Genomic DNA, 23,486 nt, shown 5'->3' with positions numbered 1-23,486 from the left:
TCCTCGGACATGATCCGAGGAGCCAAATCCCTCAAAGTTACACGGATGTTAGGCCTGAATATCCAGACCAAAACCTTTTCTTGTCTCGGCTCACCTAACGTCCGGCTTGAACCAACTCCCCGTGACCCAACGCTAGCCTTTCAAGCCCACTCTCTACAAATTTTATTGTGAGGGATCCATCACGTGCGAGCCCAATGTCATTGTTGGGCCGTTTGAGAATCGTGTCCCTACAATTGGCGCCGTCTGTGGGAAAGGCTTGCGCGTTGGCACGAGTGGCGCATGAGTCAGCTCTCTCGTAAGCAGAGATTCACGAGTTTTTCCCACCTCCGGCGACGTGCAGCTGTTGCTCCGCCATAAGCTTCTGCTAGGGGCTACGCCTTGTACTGCTAACGGCGCGGGCAGCTCTAGGGGCTTCCGGACTCAAACCAGCTCTCCCCTCCCTGGCCTAGGGGCTAACCTGCGAAAAATAAATAAGTATAGAGAAAAGACTACTCAACAAGAAATCTTACAAGTTTTGGACAGAACCAAGGCCTTGCATGGTCCTCGGACCCAAGCCTATGGGGAAACCAAGTACAAACAAGAAATCTTACAAGTTTTGGACAGAACCAAGGCCTTGCATGGCCCTCGGACCCAAGCCTATGGGGAAACCAAGTACAAATAAGAAATCTTAAAAGTTTTGGACAGAACCAAGGCATTGCATGGTCCTCGGACCCAAGCCTATGGGGAAACCAAGTACAAACAGAAAATCTTAAAAGTTTTGGACAGAACCAAGGCCTTGCATGGTCCTCGGACCCAAGCCTATGGGGAAACCAAGTACAAAAAAGAAATCCTACAAGTTTTGGACAGAACCAAGGCATTGCATGGTCCCCGGACCCAAGCCTATGGGTAAACCAAGTACAAACAGGAGATCTTAAAAGTTTTGGACAGAACCAAGGCCTTGCATGGTCCTCGGACCCAAGCCTATGGGGAAACCAAGTACAAAAAAGAAATCCTAAAAGTTTTGGGCAGAACCAAGGCCTTGCATGGTCCTCGGACCCAAGCCTATGGGGAAACCAAGTACAAACAAGAAATCTTAAAAGTTTTGGACAGAACCAAGGCATTGCATGGTCCTCGGACCCAAGCCTATGGGGAAACCAAGTACAAAAAAGAAATCTTAAAAGTTTTGGACAGAACCAAGGCATTGCATGGTCCTCGGACCCAAGCCTATGGGGAAACCAAGTACAAACAAGACATCTTACAAGTTTTGGACAGAACCAAGGCCTTGCATGGTCTTCGGCCCCAAGCCTATGGGGAAACCAAGTACAAACAAGACATCTTACAAGTTTTGGACAGAACCAAGGCCTTGCATGGTCCTCGGACCCAAGCCTATGGGGAAACTAAGTACACAAAAGCACCATCGGAGTTCCCTACTTCCCAGTCGATTGCTCGGATGGATTATTTGGAGATTATCAGCCTTGGACGGTATTCATGCGCTTATCACAGAATATTCAACTGCTATCCCGGTTAGTTTCCCAAGTTTGATTTACTATGAATTATCGATATAATGCCTGGTAGTATTGATAAATTGGAGTTAGTTAAATTATGTTTCAAGCTATTTTGCTCTAAATATTCTGAAAGAAACACACGCATGGGGCACACTCACTCACAGAGTAGTGTAGTCAAAGGAACAGCATCCAAAACAAGTGAAGAAATTTTCATTATCACTAAAACAAAGAAATAGTACAGCGTATAATGAAAAGCTGGAATCAGTTTGCGTCAAAGCTCATTACATAACCGAAAGGAAAGGAAGATACAAGAGGAATAAAATGAAGCTGAGGAAGTAGGTCAGAGGAGAGGTTGGCTACAGCCCCAAGACCTTGTTCTTCCTCAATGCTTTCACATGCCCACAACTCAAACAGTAAAAGAGACCCAACTTGAGCCTGACACCGTTGGAGGAAAGGTGCAGGGAGTCGGATGTTGAGGGGCTTTCTCTAAATATACGCCTGCCGTAAAGCAGAGGCGCTGATGGCGGAAAACCTTTCTTCTGCCACACCAAAATTCTGGCAGGGACAGAACCTGCTTCGGATTTTGACTGAAAGAGGGAGAGACACCTTTCCCCCCCCGGACAAAATGGAGTACTCTCCTGAACTTATGCTTCCTGTGCCCATACCGTATTATTCTGAGTCTCATGAAGGCACGGCGTATCTGCGGCGGAGAAAGTTCTTTCTTCCCAGCCCTTGCCTTAAACATGTTATGCTAAGGGAGGAGAGCTCCGGATATGGAAGCTGTGATGTGGGAGAAAACTGAAGAATTTGTGCGTATATATAAAGCGACTTTCTCTCCCTCCCATTTATTTGAAAAGACAAGGTGATGGCAGTCAACTCATGCGGCGTCCCAAGGAACGCTATAGACAAAACAGTTCTGGCTCAACTTCCAACATCAACTGCAACCACAAGATTAAAGAGTCTTGTAAAGGCGCACCTCGGTCACTGTGACATCAGAGAGTACCGCGTGGCCAGAGGTTGCAGAAATATCTCTTAATTCATGGGCTAAGTGGATTCGCGGCCCAGGCCCGCTTTGCGTGAGGGCCCAGGTACTGTGGCCCACGCCGAGCAATGGCCGTGGCCGAGGACAACCCATGCTCGGCGCTTTGGGAAATGCCTTATGAAAGGGAGAATCTGAACTCAAAGAGTCTTGGACAGAACCTAGGACTTGCATGGTCCTCGGACTCAAGCCTATGGGAAAACCAAGTACGAAAAAGATATCTTATAAGTCTTGGACAGAACCTAGGACTTGCATGGTCCTCGGACTCAAGCCTAGAGGGAAACCAGGAACATAAAAAAGATATCTTATAAGTCTTGGACAGAACCTAGGACTTGCATGGCCCTCGGACTCAAGCCTATGGGGAAACCGAGCACCTAAAAGAAAAGGTATAAGTCCTAAACAAAACCCTGGCTGTGCGGAGTCCTCGGACTCAGGCCTTTTGGGAAATCAACTACTCGGATGGAGAAGTTTCTCGGCTTAAATACTGGAAAAGGTTAAGGCCAGTGTGTTAAGAAGATGGCGAAACGAACTAATGATCGTTAGCCTAAAGAAATTGCTCATTGAAAGGGTGACATGTCCTCGGATAATTACTTCTTGCACCTTATCAAGCACTTAATCCCCATCGCGATTAATTTTAAGGTAAGTCTCGTTCCTCACTGGTCGGATTGTTATGTCGAATAATAATTTTGTTAAAGTTATTATGGCGTCTTTTTATTAGCAAGTATTTTGGCCTTAGTTGTCATTGGTTCAAATGCTATACTACTGTGCCGAGTAGAACTTGCAAATTTATTAGAACATATAAACAGAACATGCGAAATAGAATAACGGTAACTTTTATTAATATAAAAAATTATTACAACGTACAAGGAAGGGCTTAAGCAAGCCTATACAAAAAATGAACTGTTGAAGCAGTAATAACATCCGTAATACAGATAAGTAAACCGCTAGGTGTCCTTTAAACTCGCCTTCAAAATCTCTCTAAAATCTCTGCCTCAGTACTGTTCATATCAGAAGAAGAACTTTGTATAGAAAGGGAGAAGGGGAAGGAAGAAGAATTGGAACACATGGAAGCACTTCAGCAAGCTCTTGTCGCTGAGGAGTGCAAAGGAAAAAGAAGATGGAAGACATGAGCAGGAAGGAGGAGAAGAAGAGGGAAGCAATGAAAAGAAAGTAAAAGGAGCAAAAGAGGGAAAAGGGGAGCCATATTAGGTATGCTCATAAGAGAGCGGATGGAGATGACAAGGGAGGTTTTCGACTCAGTCACATCGGAAGTGGGTTGTGACGAGTCCCTGCTTCGGATTTTGGCTAAAAGAGGGGGGAGGCAAATCTTGAGTCTCCGCCATCCTTGCCCCGATCGAGCCATCTCAAGTTTTGTTAGGGCATGGCGTTTCTGGAAAAGGAAGGATTTATTCATGGCCGACTACTATGGTGGATGTATTATTGGATAAGGAATAACTAGACGGAAGAAGTGAACTATGAGAAGGGCCTAAGGGATTCAGATATGAAAGAATCACCTCTGGTCTTCTCTCTTTATATAAGGGAGTAAGACAATGGCACGTAACACGTTCTGATCCCCAAGGAAATCTGCGAATAAATGTGCATCCATTTCGTTCCCCCACGCTATCAGTAACCGTTAGATTTGGGAGGTCTCGTAAAAGGAAGATATTAAAGGCGTGCTACGGATAACCAAACAGTATAAGCGCATCACGCGTAAACCGAGGGAAACATCTTGTAGACCGGCGCATTCCTCGGGGAGGTGAAGAGTCGCCAACGTTGATCAAGGGCCGAATTAAATGAGCCGCAATAAAGGCTCGGTATTACCAAAACCCACCTGTCCAACCAAAACGTTGGACAGAAGGGTTTTGAGGGGCTATTGTGGGGCCCAATAGTTTATGGGCCCGGCCCGCTCGCTTATGGGGAGTCTACAGGTCCACACTGAAGGAGGCCAGGGCCCAAGCTCAAAAATAGGAAGCCCAAAGTGGCCCAAAGATACAGCCGAGGACAGCTTAGTCCTCGGCAGGCCCGAAGTCTCATGGATGAGAGTGGCCTACAAGCTAACTTGAGAGATCAGAAAATATCTTGGGGCAATTGTCCTTAATACCCTTCACTGATATGACACTGCACCTAACAGAGCCGGATTTTTAGGTTTTATTGATCATCTCCAACAATTTCGGGATTAGATTGATGGGACAGATATCTGTCCTGGAAAGATCGACCCTACACGTGGACGAGGGACAACAAACGTAGGCTAGTATAAAAGGAAAGGTAAACTAATAAGGAAGAGGCTCCCATCTCACTTCCTAGAGAAAAACGCCAGAAATGAGAATTCCCGGATAATATTGGTGCTCCACCATGGAAAATCCATCGGCGGGTAACTGGAGAGAAACACTAGTGCTCCTCGGACATGATCCGAGGAGCCAAATCCCTCAAAGTTACACGGATGTTAGGCCTGAATATCCAGACCAAAACCTTTTCTTGTCTCGGCTCACCTAACGTCCGGCTTGAACCAACTCCCCGTGACCCAACGCTAGCCTTTCAAGCCCACTCTCTACAAATTTTATTGTGAGGGATCCATCATGCGCGAGCCCAACGTCATTGTTTGGCCGTTTGAGAATCGTGTCCCTACAACTTTTATGAAAAATGAAAAAAATTGTCAAAATATTTTTTTTTTCTTTTCCCATAAAAACTTCTTTTAAGTAAATTGTTAACCGTTATTCTAAGGGCATCCGTTTAGCATTTCCTTATATATAAAGGGAAAAATTAATGAATGCCTTAAGTGTATTTGTTAATGAACCATTTACAAGAAAGTTTTTATGGGAAAAAAAAAAAAAAGCAATTCATGTTTTGACAGCTTTTTCAATTTCCCATATAAGTGATATAAAAATTTTCTCTAAATGATTTATTATTTTTATTTTATTTTTATAAAGATAAAAATTCTACTACAGCCTAATCTAAGTGTATATGTACAGTGGCAGCTCTAGGAATTTTTTCCAAGGTGGTCATAAAGAAACTTAAATTAAACAAAATCTAATAAAAAGATAAATTCATATATTGACAACAACCAAAAATAAAAGCAAAAAAAAAAACTCAAATACATGAAGTCTTACAATTTTCTTCTACTATTTTTTTATTTTGAAATCGTTACATGATAATCTCACTATCAATATTACAAGCTACATATTTTTCAAAATTTTAGTTAAATAATTTTTTTTTTGGGTTTTTCTTTTTGTTTGGTAGGGCTCAATTTCTTGTTAAGAGGAACAAAATTTGAGGAAAAATTTTGACCACAAACTTAGTTATAGCTTAAAACTACAATTTTCACTAAACAAATTAACTTGGCTACATATTTTAAAAATCTAACTATTAAATTGTATGTTCTTTATGTTCTTAAAAAGCATGTCAAATTTCATGTCGATCGGATGTTAATTACTATTTGATCCATAAATTTATTTTTTGTGTATAATTTTAGACTACAAAAACTCGAAATTTAAACACTTGATTGATGACATAAGCTATTGATCTTAAATCTTCTTGAAATTTTGAAAGTATGGAGGATATAAGAAAAGAAAAAGTAATCTAATTGTCGATTTGTCAAAATTCATATCCATTAAAAAAATATATATATCGATTGGAGTTGTAGTCTTAGTCTACAACCAAGTTAATTTGTTGCTAAATTTTGTCCAAAGTTTAATTATATTAAGCTTAAAAAAAATTAGGGTGGTCACACGTTTTTTTTAAGGGTAAAAAAATCATAAATTTTTAAATTATATATATAATAATGATTTTTTTTTCCAAGAGACTTTAATGTGGAGTTTCCGGTGCATATGTATGTGAAGATTCTTCTTGGAGACTTAAATTCCAACTCTTACCTCTTGTAAGGTTGAATTTTATCAATCATCTTGTTGGCTTTATTCCGTACCAAATTTGCTTTTATTTTAGCAATTAGTAACCCTATATTTAGGTGAGAATCATGTAAGGGTAATGTGTGAGAGAGTGTGAAGAAATGCTCAAGATTATGCAAAGAAGCAGGGACTTGCGACTGGATCTCGTGGATAGCTTGCGGCTTGCAAGCCGCCAAAAATTGCACACATGCCAAGCATGCAAAGAAACTGAACTGTCATGCCAGCTGTAGCACTACAGGACAAAAAGTCTAGTCTGGCCATTCAGTTACCTCACGGCTGGAACTCGCGGCTCAATCAAGTCGCCAGCCAGCTCTGTTTTTAAAAAACTAACTCTTCGCATTCCACTCTCACCCTAATATATATACCCTTTATACCCACGAAATGAAGAGAGCTTCCAGAGAAAATTTTGAGAGAAAAACCCTAAAGAAAAATAAGATTGACTCATCCCCAATCTTCACATAGTGACTCTTCAAATTCCTCTATTCCCACCCTTTCCATTGTTACATCCTTGAGAGGTTCATTACCAAAACCTTTTCTCATTATATCCACATCTGTGAGATGGCCAGTTGGTGCTTGGGAAGCAGTTAGGAAGGGACCAATTTCATATTGGTTGATGCTATGGTTTATAGCGGAATCTAGTAAGTTAAAGAAGAAATAGGTTCGGCGTAACCTCGTTGGAGTAGGAACTTGGAGGGCTTAGGTACACTGGGTAGATTAGGCTTGGAGGGTCTTTTGTTGTTCATGTATCCTAACTATATTCTTTATTGGATTATTTACCACTTGGAGGGCGGCGGAGAGGTTTTACACCGAGGGTTTCGCTTTCCTCTTCGATAACACATCGCTGTGTTGTCATTATATTTGCATATCTCTTCCCTTAATCTTTGCCATTTAATTTTTGTTGTGGATGTGATTTTATTTGGTTTAGATCGCTTATCAATTCTATTATATGCTTATTTTCATATTTCGCACATTAATTGTTTGATTATAAGCTTGAATTGATAATTTGGAAATTGGGGATCTAAACGTTTATAGTGTTTTATACACTTATTGAACTCTCAATTGGTATCAAAGCGGGTACACTTGCTGTGGTTTAAATACCTAAGTGTGATCCTTAACCCCTTGTGTGTTTTGTCATGGATAATGCTTTGTATGCTTCTATGGATGTTTTGAATGTTGTCGAGTGTAACATGCCATGTGTTCGTGATAATGCATCTATGAGTGCTAATCTTCATAATTATGATGACATGTTACTTGAATCTATAGGTGTTGTTAATATTCCAAATGACAAAATCTTCAAGAAAAAGGCTAAGAAGTTTCAAAAGAGTTTGAGCAAGTTATTTTGTGAAAATGATGATTTGATAGCTAAGCTTAATAAATCCAACAAATTGGTTGAAAAATATAAGAAACTTGCTAAAAATTCTCTTTAAAAGTTGAAAGAGTTTGAATGCTTGAATATGAACTTGGATGCTAAACTTGTTTTGTCTAACAAACTAGTTGATGATCTTAAATGTGAAAATGAATCTCTTAAGATGCATGCCAAGTGTTTGATTGCTGAACCTATTTCTAAAAATGATGAAAATATTTGTTATAATCATGTTATGGTACTCGATTTTGTGCCTATTGTATGATCTACCTCAAAGGACAAATCGGTGTACATTCCTCTGCATAAAAGAAATTAAAAAGTGGAGAGAAAGACTGTTAAGTCAAAGCCTCCGTTTAAGTCTTAACCTAAGACTTTGGATGGATCTAAGTTTGTTCCAACTTGCTACCATTGTGGTGTGATTGGTCATATAAGACCTCAATGTCATAAGTTGAAGAGAGAACAAAACCATGTTGCTAGATCCCTTCTCAAAAAGCCTAATGGATCTAAACACTTTATTTGTCACCATTATGGTGCCCTTGATCATCTAAGACCTCAATGCTCTAAGTTTCATGCTTTTAAAATAATTAAAAGAAAAGAGAAACTTGAGCTTCTTAGATGTCATGCTAAACATGGTAAACCGGTTTTGAGTGAAGATAGCATGTTGTTAAAGAAAGTGTTCAATGCTCTTAACTCATTGTCTATGTGCATCTCCAGTTCTTATTCTTCCAACCCTCGTCTCTCTTCTCATGAGACACTCATTCCAAAAAATCATTTCATTTGAATGAGGAAGGGTTCCTATAGTTAAGCTTTTACTCTTTTGGTCATTGATTTAATTTTTTCGATCTTTGTAGGACTCTTCATGCATTAAATGCTTCATTGTCATGCATTTGTGCATCATGCATCTCTTTATATGCATTGTTTTGATTGTTTTTGCATTTGATATTACTTTTATGCTTTTGTTTTTGTGTGTGTAAAAATCCAAAAACACATAAAAAGTGAAAAATTCAAAAAGTTTGATCGTATATGTTTGAGCATATTCCATATATGAGTTTGGGCTAGTACCTTCGTACTAATGGCGTAGTGCATTTACGAGCTTAGCTTGTTATATATGCACATCTATCTTTATGGGAAAAATCTTGACATCTATGCGTGATTGTTGTAAATCGATCTTCAACCTTGTCATGAATGATTAATTAATAGTCATGTTGGTTTTGATACATGCGTGGACTTGCGCTTATATATCTCCCCACACTTTTTATTGTTTTTGTTTAAAGAGCTCACCAAATGTAAATCTCCAAATGAAAAGAGATATTGAGCTGCAAAAGTCATCGCACATACTAGTATTTGACTAGGAAAAAGAGAAAACGACTTGTATTGAAAATGTATGATGTCCAAAAGCCAAAGGCTTGTTCATCAAATTGAAATATCAAAAAATTTCAGGCATCAATCTCAAAATGAGATGTATTGCTTCAAAATGATCAAATGTTATGAATTGTAAAGAAATCAAATGAAAAGCTTCAAAGATATATAATCATTCTCTTATAGGAGGTCATATATGTTCATTTCTATAATTGAGATAGACCACTTGACTTAGTACTAGTTGTGTATGACTTGATTAAATTGATCATTGAAACTTCATTCTAGACTAAGGACTATTCCACACTTGATACACACACACAACACACATGCCTAATGTTCAATGAATGCCTTATTCATTTGTTCGATTGTACTTCTTTAAATGTGATGTGTGTGTGCTCAACTATGTATGGATCAATCCAAAAAGATTTTTGATCATTTTATATGTTTTTGGAAGTGATTTTTATCATTCTTTGTGTCCATGTTTAGTGTTTACTTTGTTTCTCATTGTTTAAGCATGTTTTGTGTTGAAAAACAAGTATCAGAATTTTTGGCTACTCATTATGGCGACTTGCAAGTCGCGAGACCCAGTCACGAGTTTTGGCTACTCATTTTGACGACTTGCAAGCCGCGAGACCCAGTCACAAGGTCACACAGAATGTCTTGGCGACTCACTCGCGACTCGCTAGTCGCGATATGCCCAGAGTCAGGTTTTTAAAGAGCTTTTTCGTGGGAAACTTCTTTTAAACCTCTCTTATCCTCTTGTAAACCCCTCTTTCAATATTTTTACATCGAAACTTAATTAATTTGAATGGTTTTTCATTCTATTAACATCTCTAAGGTAATTATAAACTCTTTTCATTAATTTTGATTCTTAGATTATGTTTTGGATAGTTTTGTGCTCTTGGTTGGGATTTTCATCATAGGCGTTGGGAAAACTTAATTTTTGTCAAATTTTTTCATGGGATTAGTTTCTTTTGTTGATTTGCATTGGATGTTGGCCCCTTGTGGCATAAAGAACTTGTATTAAGTGTGGATTTTATGATGTTCATGCATTGTTTTACTTTGTTGTTCATAGTGTGCACGTTAGGTATTTGATAAAATGCCTCTTAGGTATTTGATAAAATGCCTTCTCACTTGTTTGGACTTCGATGAGTGCCAAACATTTGAGTTTCTCATGTTTCCTTGCTAGGATCATGTTTGGTTCATTGGTTGTGTATTTAACACACCTTGCCGCACATGTGCATTTTCCATGCATTGTTTATGCATTGCACATAGTCACCTCTTGCACACATCTTTGCTACTTTTATTATGCATTGGTCTATACTTTCTTCATCCTAGCATGTCATGTTTACCTTATGCTTTGTAGCATTTTGATTTGTCTTAGGTTTGAGCTTCATTTTCTCATTCATCTCGCACTCCTCATGCATCATTATCATTGTTCGTACCTTCATCTCTTGCCCTCTTTTTTCCTTGACTCTTTTGTCTATTCGTGTAAAAAAGGAGGAGAGTATACTCTAAAGTAGTATACCAAAGAGTTTTGTCATTTCTTTATGACTCTTGTGCACATCTTTAGGGGGAGAAATTCTATTTCTCGTGTACATTTGTAGGGAGAGAGATATTCCATAGAGAAAATGCATATACCAAGGGAGAAAAGACATTGTGTCAATTAGAAAATTTTGTTCTGTTTGTTTTCTTGTTGGCTTTATGGTGCTTTGAGTTATGCTTTGTTGTTCTCATCTTTGTGTTTTGGACATGCATATATCCCTATGCTATTGTGCTTCATTGAATGCATGTTCGGATGATCATTTGCTTTGCTATGTGATCATTGTAGTCATTTCTATATGATTATTTTGGTGTATGATCAAGTTGCTCACATGTTTCATATCATGTTTACTTGATTGCAATTTACTTGTTACATTATACTTGTCATTCTATTACTTGCTTTATCTTGAGGGTCTAATGTGTTTTGTGCAAGTGTTTCAGGTTACAAGTATATATGTTCTAAGTGCATCACAGCTTCTCATCATTTTGAAGGGTGAGAAACTTTAAGCACTTTTAGTTTATATTGTTTAAGTTTATATTCAGTATTTTGTGATTTGTACCCATGTTGCTTTTGTAAGCTTTTAGGGTTTGTTTCCATGAGGTTTGTAGGCTTTTATGGTTTGTACTATGCTTATGCAACCTTTTTGCTTTGTAGCCTAGTACTTCTAACTAAATGTTATGCATTTTCTTTAAGTACTCTCACTCTTATGCCCTAGTAGAATCTTGTTCCTAGATGCATATACTTCATGTATTGTGCATTGGTTGAGTGTTGGATATGCAAGTGATTTGCATCAAGCTTATTAGCTTGTATGTCCGGATGTTCATTCCAAGTGTGAATGAGCATTATGGTCACTATTTTATAGTGATTGCTTGTATGGTCAAGCCATGATTTATTACTTTATTCCATTTTGCTTGATCGCATTGTGCTTGCCTCATATGCATTACAAGTTTTTCTACATACAATGATCATATTGTGTTGTTGTGTTTCAGGAGATACTTGGTCATATGATTCAAGAACTACATAGATTCTAGAGTTAGGTGTGAGTGAGTTTTGTTTAACTATTCCCAACTCACATGTTAAGTCTAAAGTTTGTTTTAGGGTTTTGTCACGGAATAGCCAAAGGGGGAGATTGTAAGGTTGAATTTTATCAACCATTTTGTTGGCTTTATTCCATACCAAATTTGCTTGTATTTTAGCAATTAGTAACCCTGTATTTAGGTGGGAATCATGTAAGGGTAGTGTGTGAGAGAGTGTGAAGAAATGCTCAAGATTGTGCAGAAATGCTCAAGATTGTGCAAAGAAGCAACGACTCGTGACTGGATCTCGTGGGTAGCTCGCGACTTGCAGGCTGCCAGAAGTTGCACACGTGCCAAGTATGCAGAGAAGCTGAACCGTCATGCCAGCTGTAGTACTACAGGACAAAAAGTCCAGTTTGGCCATTCAGTTTCCTCGCGGTTGGAACTCGCGGCTTAATCAAGTCGCCAGCCAGTTCTGTTTTGAAAAAACTGACTCTTCGCATTCCACTCTCACCCTAGTATATATACCCCTTATACCCACGAAATGAAGAGAGCTTCTAGAGAGAATTTTGAGAGAAAAACCCTAGAGAAAAACAAGATTGACTCATCCCCAATTTTCACATAGTGACTCTTCAAATTCCTCTACTCTCACCATCTCTATTGTTACATCCTTGAGAGGTTCATTACCAAAACCTTTTCTCACCATACCCACATCTGTGAGAAGGCCATTTGGTGCTTGGAAAGCAGTTAGGAAGGGACCAATTTCATATTGGTTGATACTATGGTTTATAGCGGAATTTGGTAAGTTAAAGAAGAAATAGGTTCTGCGTAACCTCGTTGAAGTAGGAGCTTGGAGGGTTTAGGTAAACTGGGTAGATTAGGCTTGGAGGATCTTCTACTGTTCATGTATCCCAACTACGTTCTTTAGTGGATTATTTACCACTTGGAAGGCAGCAGGGAGGTTTTACGCTGAGAGTTTTGGTTTCCTCTTCAATAACACATAGATGTGTTGTCCTTATGTTTGCATTTCTCTTCCCTTAATCTTTGCCATTTAATTTCTTTTGTGAATGTGATTTTATTTGGTTTAGATTGTTTATCAATTCTGTTATATGCTTATGTTCATATTCTGCACATTAATTGTTTGATTATAAGCTTGAATTGATAATTTGAAAATTGAGGGTCTAAACGTTCATAATGTTTTATACACTTATTGAACTTTCACCTCTCAACAGCACTGTATCTATACAGTGCTAAGTCCTATCATTTTATCAAGTATCAAGCTTTGTGCAGTGTGCATTGTCACTGTGCAGTGGCATCAGTGCTGTGGAGTGTGAGCAGATTGTGCAAGTGTAAGAGCAAACTCAGCATGTTGTCCTTGTTCTGTCAATCAAGTAGTCTTATCAATCAAGTAGATTAAAAAATATAACTTAAAATGAATGACTGAGCTTATATAAAAAGATCATCAATCAGGACGAAGAAAAGAAAGAAAAGAATATAGATAGAGAGATAAAAATACGAGAGATTTTTTTTTTTTTTTTTGATTTAGAAATTTATAATCTCTATTTTAGTATATTTTAAGATAATTAAGTTGTATTATTAATAAATTTGTTTAGTATTAATTTTGATTTTAGTATATTTTAAGAATGAGTTAATAAATTTGTCTTTTAAAATTTAATTTTGTTAGTCAAAGTTTGGCTATTTTTATTTTTTCTCTATTTAATCTTCTGCATTTTAGGATACAATGAAGATTTTTTTATGTATTTTACTGGCCAGTAAAAGGACTAAAATATTTTTTTAATTAAAATATATAGATAAATATGACACACACATATATTTTTTTCAAGTGGAGCCTATTTTTTATTTTTATTTTTTAATTTAGGGATCTTAAACAATTGCATCAATTATATCTATCGTTCAGCCGACCATAAAAAGAAGCAACGAGCAGAAGGAGAGCTGGTCAGTTCTCCATTGTTCTTCAAAGTTTTGAGAGAGACAATATTTTGAACTTGAAATAAAGAGAGAGAAGCAGAGATATGCAAAATGGGTTGTGGGGTAGGTAGGGCAATAAATGGGAGAAGATATTTAAACAAATTTATTATTTTTTTATTCAACTATTTGTTACTTCAAGGGCTTTTATCTATTTTTTTAATTATATTATTAGGATATGTATTGCATACGTGGTAGGTAGCCTATGTTTCACACAATCTGATGAATGTAGTACTAGTGGGTTATTCAGAGGAAAAAAAAAGTAAATAAGAAAAAAGAGAGAAGGATAAGAAAAAAAAACTAATATAATGATGCTGATAAGTTAATTATGCTTTTTTTTTTTAATATTTATTTCATTAACTTGTATTATTATTTAACTAAATAAAAATATAAATATGTAATACATTTTTTTGATGTTAAGACTTAAGACTAAATAATTTGTATTATTTGATATTTAGAGCCCGTTTGGTAGAGGAGTTTGAATAATGTTGTTTGTAATTTTTTGAAATATGTGTAGGTGAAAAGTGTGAAAATGTGTGTAATGTTGTTTAAAAACTGAAAATAAGTTGTTTAACAATTCTATCAAACGGGCCGTTAGTTATTTACTTCTGTGAATTGTTAATTTTATGTTGTATAGGAATATATATATATATATATATATATACATATATATATATATATATATATATATATTTGTAAAGTTGTGATTTACAAATTTGTATTTTGTTGGCTTTTATTCCGTGTCAAATTTGATTGTAATTATTTTCAATCTTGTGTACCTTGTATTTATTGTGGGATTTGATTGTAAGGTTTGTGTGCTAGAGAGAGAGAGAGTGTGAAGACTTAAGCAAGTGAAGACAGAAGACTTCTCGCGGGTGTCTCGCGACTAAGCTTCCCGCAAAGTGAAGCATATGTCTTGCACATGACTGGAATGCGAAGAGTCTGTACAGATGGAGACAGCTGTGTCTCACGAGTATCTCGCAGGTAAGGCCTTCCCGCGAGACACCCGCGAGACATTCTGTTCTGCCAGTCTGTACTGTCTAATACACACTTTCTGTACCCTCACTATATATACTTATATTACCCACAAATGTGAAGGAGAGCTTTTGAGAGAAAACCCTAGCTAAAACACTTAAGAGTTAGAAATTGTTATATCAACAATTCTCTACACATTTGTTTGTGGAATTTCCTCATCTCCTACCTCTCTATTTCCTTACCATTAAGAGGTCAATAACCCAAACACTTACCATATCTTTTGAGAGTGTCCAGTGAGATTTTGGTGTTGCTGGGAAACATTGGAAGAAGCCAAGGATGGCAGATGCAACATGGAGCTTGTTGTGGGATCCGGAGAGCTAGACAAGACACGGTTCCAAGAAACCTTGTTGGAGTAGGAGCTTGGAGGGCTTAGGTACAACAAGTAGATTAGGCTTGGAGGGTCTCTTGCTTACCTATGTATCCCAACTGATTGTCTAGTGGATCGATTACCACTTGGAGGGCGGCGGAGAGGTTTTTCGCCGAGTTCTTTGGTTTCCTCTTCGATAACACGTCTCGATGTTATCTGTGTTTGCATCTCTCTTCCCTACTCTTGTTCATTTCATTTTACTGGTATGTTGCTTCAAATATGGATTAGAGTAGCTATCGTGTTTGTATGCTTGTGTTTACACTATTCCGCACTTAGTATTAAGTTAGTGTAAAATCAACCAAGCCGTAATTTGAATTGGGGGTCTAAATAAGCTCTTGTGTTTTCACACTTTTTGAGCTTTCAATATATATATATATATATATAGGCAACCCAAAACACCTTAAAATGGTACATCGAAATAGGCCGATACCGAAATATTTCATTCTACTGAACAAATCAAAACGGAGTCTGAAACGGTATTCATAACATTGGTTCAATTTGCTTGAAAAATTGGATTAAGGATGGTGACTTTTGAAGGCAACTTGGCAATAGTTATCCAAGCCATTACTTGTGAGGATTCAGATTTTCTACCGTTTGGAAATATCATTGATGATATTAAGAGTCTGTTTAAGATCCGTTAATTTTGCTGAAACTGAAATTTTTTTACTGAAAATATTGTAGATAAAGGTAAAAGTTAGCTGAAATAATATAGCGAGACTAATGAATAGTACTAAAAAATGCAGTGAGGCTATGAATAGTAGCAAAAATAAGCTAGATTGTAAAATAAGTTGACAAAAATAATTTTTGTCGAACACACACTAAGTATCAAGTCTCTGCTTTTCAATTTTCAGATTTTTGTCGTGTTAAACACAATTGTAATATTGTGGCTGATGCTCTAGCAAAAAAAGGCTAATTAAACATTGTATGGGGCTGCCTGAGGATATTGTCCCTTTAGTATTATTTGATGTTCATTGAGTTTTATGAATAAAGACCCAGACTATTCCTAGTCTGGTTTCTCCCAAAAAAAAAAAAAAAAAAACCCATAAAATGTACAATCACTCATTTTTCAATGAATGAGAACTCTTACCTATTTAAGCAGGAAAAGGAAAAAATAAGTAATGTACATGAAAGAAAAATATAATAAGAGAGAACTCTTAGCTATTTTTTTTTTTTTTTTTAGTAAAAGGCTCCTATTACCTATTTCTAATATTCCAAACCTAAAAATCAGTCCGTAGCACACACTGCCACTACTCTGCGAAATCTCACATGCTGTTTAGTAGCTTCCCAAAATATGACAGAGAATGAAGGTTAGGAAAAAGAAAAAAAAAAAAAAAAGAAGAAAAAAAACACGCACACACATATTTGTGCATTAATCATAAAGAAATATAAGCAAAAGAGAAAATAAAAAATACACTAAAGTGAAATATGCACATAAATTGAATCCAAAAAAGAAAGAAAAGAAAATGACATACACTTACATGACAATGGTAATGAAGGCAAAATTTTCCCTGATTTTCTTCCAGTATGCCACATGAGTTCATCACTTTGTTAAGATAATAATGGGTTTAGTATAAAAAATTTATTAATTCATTTTTATCAGTCATAAAACAGACACTAATAAGTTGATTAGTGATTTGATAATACTATAATAGTACCACAATTTAATTTCGCTTTCACCTCCTTCATTTTGTTGAGACATTATTAGAATTTAAAAATGATAGAAGGTGAGGATTATGAAGACATTGAAAGGTTCAGATTAATTCAAATTCCAATTACATACTAACAAATACAAAATGAATGTTAGTGACAAGAAAAATATCAACTCCAAGAAAAATGAGAATATGTTTGTGTATGCAAGTGAGGAAAGAGAAAATTATCTCATCAATGCCTGAATAAGTGAATTTTTATTTTATCAACCAGATGATAGGTTGGTTTATGAGTCATGGCCAAGATTATACAAAAAGGTGAATTTTTATTTTATTTTGAGTATTGCCAGTAAGGGAAGAGAGATATGTGAAGATAGAATTTATAGGATTTAATGGAGAAAATAGAAATAGGTTGAAAGTGTTTTCTCTGACACCATAAACTTCAATTTTGGGTTTTCAACTTAAACATTTACTCCTCTCTATGCTAATTTAATTTTGAAAAACAGTTCCAAATTATTCCTACAATAAGTAAACAAACCATTTAGCACAACATTCCATACAATACAAAATTTTGAGGCATTTTATCAAACGCAAATCATGTATTATAAGCCAAAAGCCTAGTAACTGAATTGACATATCTCCATGTATAAAGTGCTTGGGATCTAGAGGAAAAATAGTTCGAGTTTCAAAGTTAGCAACATGTTGTAATTATTTCTTAAAAAAAAAAAAATCATGTATTATTGTTCCAACCACTCCCTGCATTTATTTGATCAAAGAGCGACTCAGAAATAAATTCAACTTTGATGTTGAAATTTCTCAAATTCCTACCAAAAATAGTTAGAATTAAGTAAAATTGGCATCATGTCAGTGAAACTTTCGGTGTTGAAAGACTTTTCCTTAGCTTTTATGTCCCAGTATATCATACTTATTTTCCTTCGTTGGATCAAAGTGACTATACACTCAATTATTGAGCAGTACTAGGGGGTTTTTTTTTTTTTTTTTGGGTCTTTCACAGAAACCATTATTGAGGAGTGGGGCTGCTGTTAAAGTAGTAATTTTTTATTGAGCAATACCGGGTCCTTCTTGCCTTTTTCTTTTGTCTTCACATAAACCATTATTGAGGAGCGGGGCTGCTGTTTAAGTAGTAATTTTTTATTGAGCAATACTGGGTCCTTCATGCCTTTTTCTTTTGTCTTCACATAAACCATTATTGAGGAATGGGGCTGCTGTTAAAGTAGTAATTATTTAAACATAAACACTTTTAATCTTTATATTTTAACCTTATTTATTTATTTTAATCTTTATATTTTATTTTTATTATTTTTAATTTCTAAATCAATTAACGTCTTTTATTTGAGTTTTTGAAGCACCATTCCATCATCAAATTAACGAGAAAATTGACGGATCAATAAAATAATAATTTTTTTTACATGCTAGTCAATAAAATAACGGGAAGAAATAAAAAAAATTCTACCATACTTATGCTTTAGTTATCAACCAGATGATAAGTTGGTTTATGAGCCATGACCAAAATTATACAAAAAGGTGAAATATTTTATTTCGAGTATTGCCAGTAAGGGAAGAAAGATATTTGAAGATAGAATTTATAGGATTTAATGGAGAAAATAGAAATAGGTTGAAAGTATTTTATCTGACACCATAAACTTCAATTTTAGGTGTTCAACTTAAACATTTACTTCATTCAGCAAAAAAAAAAAAAAAATTTAAACATTTACTTCTCTCAATATTAATTTAATTTCGAAAAACAATTCCAAATTATTCCTAGAATAAGTAAATCATTTAGCACAACATTCCATACAATACAAAATTTTGAGGCATTTAATCAAACATAAATCATGTATTATTGTTCCAACCACTCCCTGCATTTATGTGATCAAAAAGCGACCCAGAAATAAATTCAACTTTGATGTTGAAATTTCTCAAATTCCTACCAAAATACTTAGAATTAAGTAAAATTGGCGTCATGTCTGTGAAACTTTCGGCGTGGAAAGACTTCTCCTTAGCTTTTATGTCCCAGCATTTCATCCTTATTTTCCTTCGTTGGATCAAACATAGTGACTATACACTCAATTATTGAGCAGGACTGGGGCCTTCTTGCCTTTTTCTTTTGTCTTCATAGAAACCATTATTGAGGAGTGGGGCTGCTGTTAAAGTAGTAATTATTGAGCAGTGGAGCCGTTGTTCACATTTATCGGTTTATTTCTAAGTGGACTCCTGACTTTACATAACTAGCCAAGTCTTCCTTCTTCACAGCCACTTTAATCTTCCTCCTCTCATATCTCAAACTACTCTCTATCAGCTAAGCTTGCTACGTTTTCTTTCATCCAACAAGAACAAATGGCCGATGCAATCCTCTATGGCGTTGTACAGAAGATTATTGAAAGCTTGGGCTCCTCCACTCTCAGACAGATTGGATCGATCTGGGGTGTCAAAGATGATCTCGAAAAAATGAACAACACTGTTCTCGCTATTCAAACTGTACTTCAGGATGCAGAGGAGCAGCAGGTCCAGAACAAACAAGTCGAGCACTGGCTCAACAGGCTCAGAGATGTAGTTTTTGATGCAGATGACTTGCTGAGCGAGTTCTCCACTCATGTGCTTCAGCGTAAGGTGATGGGTGGTGATAAAATGGCAAAGAAGGTACGTATTTTCTTTTCAAGATCAAACCAACTTGTTTTTAGTTATAAGATGGCTTGCAAAATAAAGGCTACGAGGGAGAAGCTTAATGATATAGCAACTGATTGGAAAAATTTTCACTTGGAGTTGGTAGTGCGTCCTTTAAAGACACAGGATGTGACTAGGGGGAGGGACACTTACTCAATTGTACGTGAAGAAGTTATCGGGAGAGAGGAGGATAAGAAGGCCGTCATAGGTCTATTGCAAGACTCTGCTGTGAAAGAGAATGTTTCGTTCATATCCATAGTAGGAATTGGTGGGCTAGGGAAAACCACACTTGCTCAATATGTATACAATGATGAGATTGTCAATGCTCATTTTGAATTGAAAATTTGGGTGTGTGTTTCGGATGTCTTTGACGTGAATACCATTGTTGAAAATATAATTATATCCGCAAGTGGTAAAAAACCTGAAAGCTGTATAATTGAACATTTGGCAAATGAACTTAACAAAATTCTCAATCAAAAGATGTATTTACTTGTGTTGGATGATGTGTGGAATGAAAATGAAGAAGAATGGGAGAAATTGAAAACTCTTTTGTTGGATGGTAAAAGGGGAAGCAAGGTGGTGATAACTACACGGATTGAATTGGTTGCAAATATTACCAGCCCAATCTCACAAGGATATCCTCTAAAGGGCCTGTCAGATGATCAATCTTGGGCTTTGTTGAAGCGAATGGCATTTAAAGAAGAGCAAGAGACCATTAGTACTAACTTTAAAGCAATTGGTATGGATATGGTAAAAAAATGTAAGGGAGTGCCTCTTGCTATAAAGACAATAGGACGGGTCTTAAGTAAAAAAAAAACAGAAGCTGAATGGTCAGACATCAAGAATATTGAACTCACTAATGTAACTGAGTTGAAAGATGGTATCATGCCAGTTTTAAAATTGAGTTACGATTATCTCCCACCATATTTGAAATGTTGTTTCGCATATTGTTCATTGTTTCCCAAAGATTATTTGATTAATAAGTTGACATTGATACAATTATGGATAGCACAAGGATTTATCCAATCACCAGATGAGAATTTACTACTAGTGGATGTTGCCGATGATTACTTCAAGGAGCTACTTTGGAGATCCTTCTTCCAAGAAGTAGAAAAAGATGAAGGCATGACTGGGGGGTTTAAAATGCATGATTTAATGCATGATCTTGCACAATATGTATCAAGGATTGATTGTACATTGGTTGATTCCAATGCAAAAAAAGTGAATGAAAAAAGACGTCATCTATCGTTTCCATTTTACAATGTTTCATTCTTTGAGGAGAATTTAAGCACATTGGTTAGAGCGAACAAGATACGAACATTTATATTGGCATACAATAATTGGAACTATTATCAGGGAACAATTGAAGAATCAACTCTCAAAAAACTTATTTCTAGTTTTAGATATTTGCGTGCATTAGACCTACATGGTTTAAATATGAAGATGTTGCCAAATACCATAGATACTTTGATGCATCTAAAGTACCTTGACCTTTCCTCTAATGATATTGAGGTTCTCCCTAGTTCTATTACAAAATTGGTGAATTTGCAAACATTAAAGCTCTGCTTGTGTAAAAAGCTTAGGAAGTTACCGGTAGATATTCAAAAATTGGTCAGCCTTAAGCATCTTGACTTAGAAGATTGTGAGAATTTGACTCATATGCCACATGGATTAGGGCAATTGACTTCTCTTCAAACATTAAACTTATTTGTTTTGAGTGAGGGTCCTGTAGGTTCTTCCAAGCATTGCGGTGGGCTAGCGGAATTAAGCTTATTTGTTTTGAGTGAGGGTCCTGTAGGTTCTTCCAAGCATTGCGGTGGGCTAGCAGAATTAAACAAGCTAAATGACTTGAGAGGAAAATTAGAGATTAAAAATTTGCCACAATTGAAAGATGCCACCCCAGAATACAAGGCTGCAAATTTGAAGGACAAGCAACGTCTCAGTAAGTTGATATTAAGGTGGAATCCAGAGGGCGATGATGGTGTAGATGCCATGGATAGCCTCCAACCACACAAGCATTTAAAATATTTGGAAGTGGACAGCTACATGGGCGTGAGAGTTTCAAGTTGGCTTTCAGTCTTAACAAATCTTGTTGAATTAAGAATAGGCCATTGTAAGAAGTGTCAATATTTGCCACCATTGTATCAGCTCTCATCTCTACGAGAACTAGCTATTGTGGGAATGGATGGTTTGGAGTACATGGCAGACGGGGATATGAATGATGAGATATCTGCTTCACTGGCATCACCATCAACATTTTTCCCATCCCTTGAGGATCTCTGGCTCTTTGGTTGCGGAAATCTAAAGGGATGGTGGAGGAGTGTGGATAAGGGGAATGAGGCAACAACGACATCAACAATATCATCATCATCATCAACTAATCACTATCACCAACACATGCCGTACTTTCCGCGTCTTTCTTTTTTATCGTTGGATTATTGCCCTAAGATGACTTGGATGCCGCTATTTCCAAATCTTGAAAAAAAGCTTTGGTTGACTAATAGTAGTTTGAAGCCGTTGGAAGAGACAATAGAGATGAATAATAGGGGAGGAAGGGCTTCTTCATTTCCGTCCTCTTCCTCCTCCTTCTCCCCTCCTCTCTCCAAATTAAAGGAACTTTATTTGGAACAGATTCCAGAGGAGTTGGAGTCTCTGCCAGAGGAGTGGTTTAAAAACCTAACTTCTCTTGAGACATTACACATTTGGGAGTGTCCCAATCTGACGTCACTTCCCGAAGGGGTGAGTCACCTCACCTCTTTACAGAGGTTGGAAATTCAGTGCTGTCCCCAATTAAAGCAAAGATGCGAGAAGGAAAATGGAGAGGATTGGGATAAGATTTCTCACATCCCAAATCTTTACATATATTGAACTACTGCATACGCTTCCCTGGTATGTTCTTCACTCTTCTCTGATTTTTTTTTTTTTTTTTTTTTTTTTATTTTAAAAATTTTAAAAACTTCTTTTATAATTTCAGTAATTCCAGATGCAAGATTTTGAAAGCACAAGCAAAACCAAAATTAAAAAAACTCTATAATTTCTTTTTCCACACACAAATAAATAAATAACAGAACTTTACGTTTTCTTTTTCTTTTTCTTTTTCTTCGCCTAGATATAGCCTGGGCCTCATTATATGGGTTTCTGATTGTGTGATTGATGCTGAAATTGCAGAAAGAACAACAGGATTTCAAATGGGAAGAAGAAAGCGTAAGTATTATATAAGCAAAACTCTACATTTTTTTAATTTGTTTTGATTTTTGTTGTTTTTATGTAAAAATATGAAATTTTATATAAATCTTTTCTGGGTTTCATTTAAAATATACCTTTCTTTTCTTGCTGGGTTCCATTTTATGGGCATGTCTGCAGTTATGATAAAGACAAAAAAGGAGCACTGGTCCTTTTTTTTTTTTTTTTTTTTGTTGTTGTTGCTAAGAATATGTTTTTGATCCATGTACTTCTATTAATAACCTCCTCCTGCCCTGTGTGATCAGCTGTAGCATTATTAGGGTTACAACTATGGCTTTTTGACTCCATCAGTGTGCTAGAACCACTGTTGATACCCCAGTTTCAGCCTTCTCTTGGTTAACAAGAGTTGGCATGTGAAGAAAAATATTGAGCTATTGTGTCTATTGGCAAAACTAAAATTTTATAGTTTACAGTAATAGCTTGGTTCATATGGGTATAAGAAAATATTTTGAATTATTGAACTGATGAATTAAGGAGGGGCATACTATCTAAGGCAAGATTAATGTTACAGTGTCTTTTAGGTAGCATCCAAAGGTATTTCTCCTCTTTTAATGTCCCTAGTGTTCTAAACTTGCTTGTTTCTTCTTTCTTATCTGTTTCACTATAAATCCACAGACCATTTCTAATGATTTCGGGGTATCATAAACTTGATTGTACTGTTTGAAGAAGAGATTGCAAGTTGGTCATTACTGACATCAGGCATCTTACTGCACTAATAATTAGGTTTAAGGATTTCAAGGTTGAGATTGGGCTTAAATAATTGCTGGATATGGTTATAAACTCTGGAGAACAAATGCAAAAAGGATGGTTTAAAAGAA

The 23,486-nt window shown here is 36.3% G+C and overlaps 1 protein-coding gene across 3 annotated transcripts; it reads left to right on the top strand.

Moving 5' to 3' along the window:
• The first annotated feature begins 19,254 nt into the window (after nucleotides 1-19,254).
• On the top strand, nucleotides 19,255-22,314 carry LOC126706845 (putative disease resistance protein RGA3). Of its 3 annotated transcripts, XM_050406410.1 has the most exons (3): nucleotides 19,259-19,401; nucleotides 19,532-21,157; nucleotides 21,224-22,314. In XM_050406410.1, exons 2-3 carry the CDS (start codon nucleotides 19,906-19,908, stop codon nucleotides 22,291-22,293), a joined length of 2,322 nt encoding a protein of 773 aa, XP_050262367.1. In that variant the 5' UTR covers nucleotides 19,259-19,401; nucleotides 19,532-19,905; the 3' UTR covers nucleotides 22,294-22,314. The 3 variants fall into 3 exon arrangements, with proteins under 3 accessions (XP_050262365.1, XP_050262367.1, XP_050262366.1); XM_050406408.1 differs by having other exon boundaries at nucleotides 19,255-19,401; nucleotides 19,595-22,314; XM_050406409.1 differs by having other exon boundaries at nucleotides 19,532-22,314.
• The last annotated feature ends 1,172 nt before the right edge of the window (nucleotides 22,315-23,486 follow it).

Source organism: Quercus robur, chromosome 11 (genome assembly GCF_932294415.1).
Source record: "Quercus robur chromosome 11, dhQueRobu3.1, whole genome shotgun sequence".
Taxonomy (NCBI): domain Eukaryota; kingdom Viridiplantae; phylum Streptophyta; class Magnoliopsida; order Fagales; family Fagaceae; genus Quercus; species Quercus robur.
The sequence above is the reverse complement of the archived record's forward strand: the minus strand, read 5'-3'. Positions and strand labels throughout refer to the sequence as shown.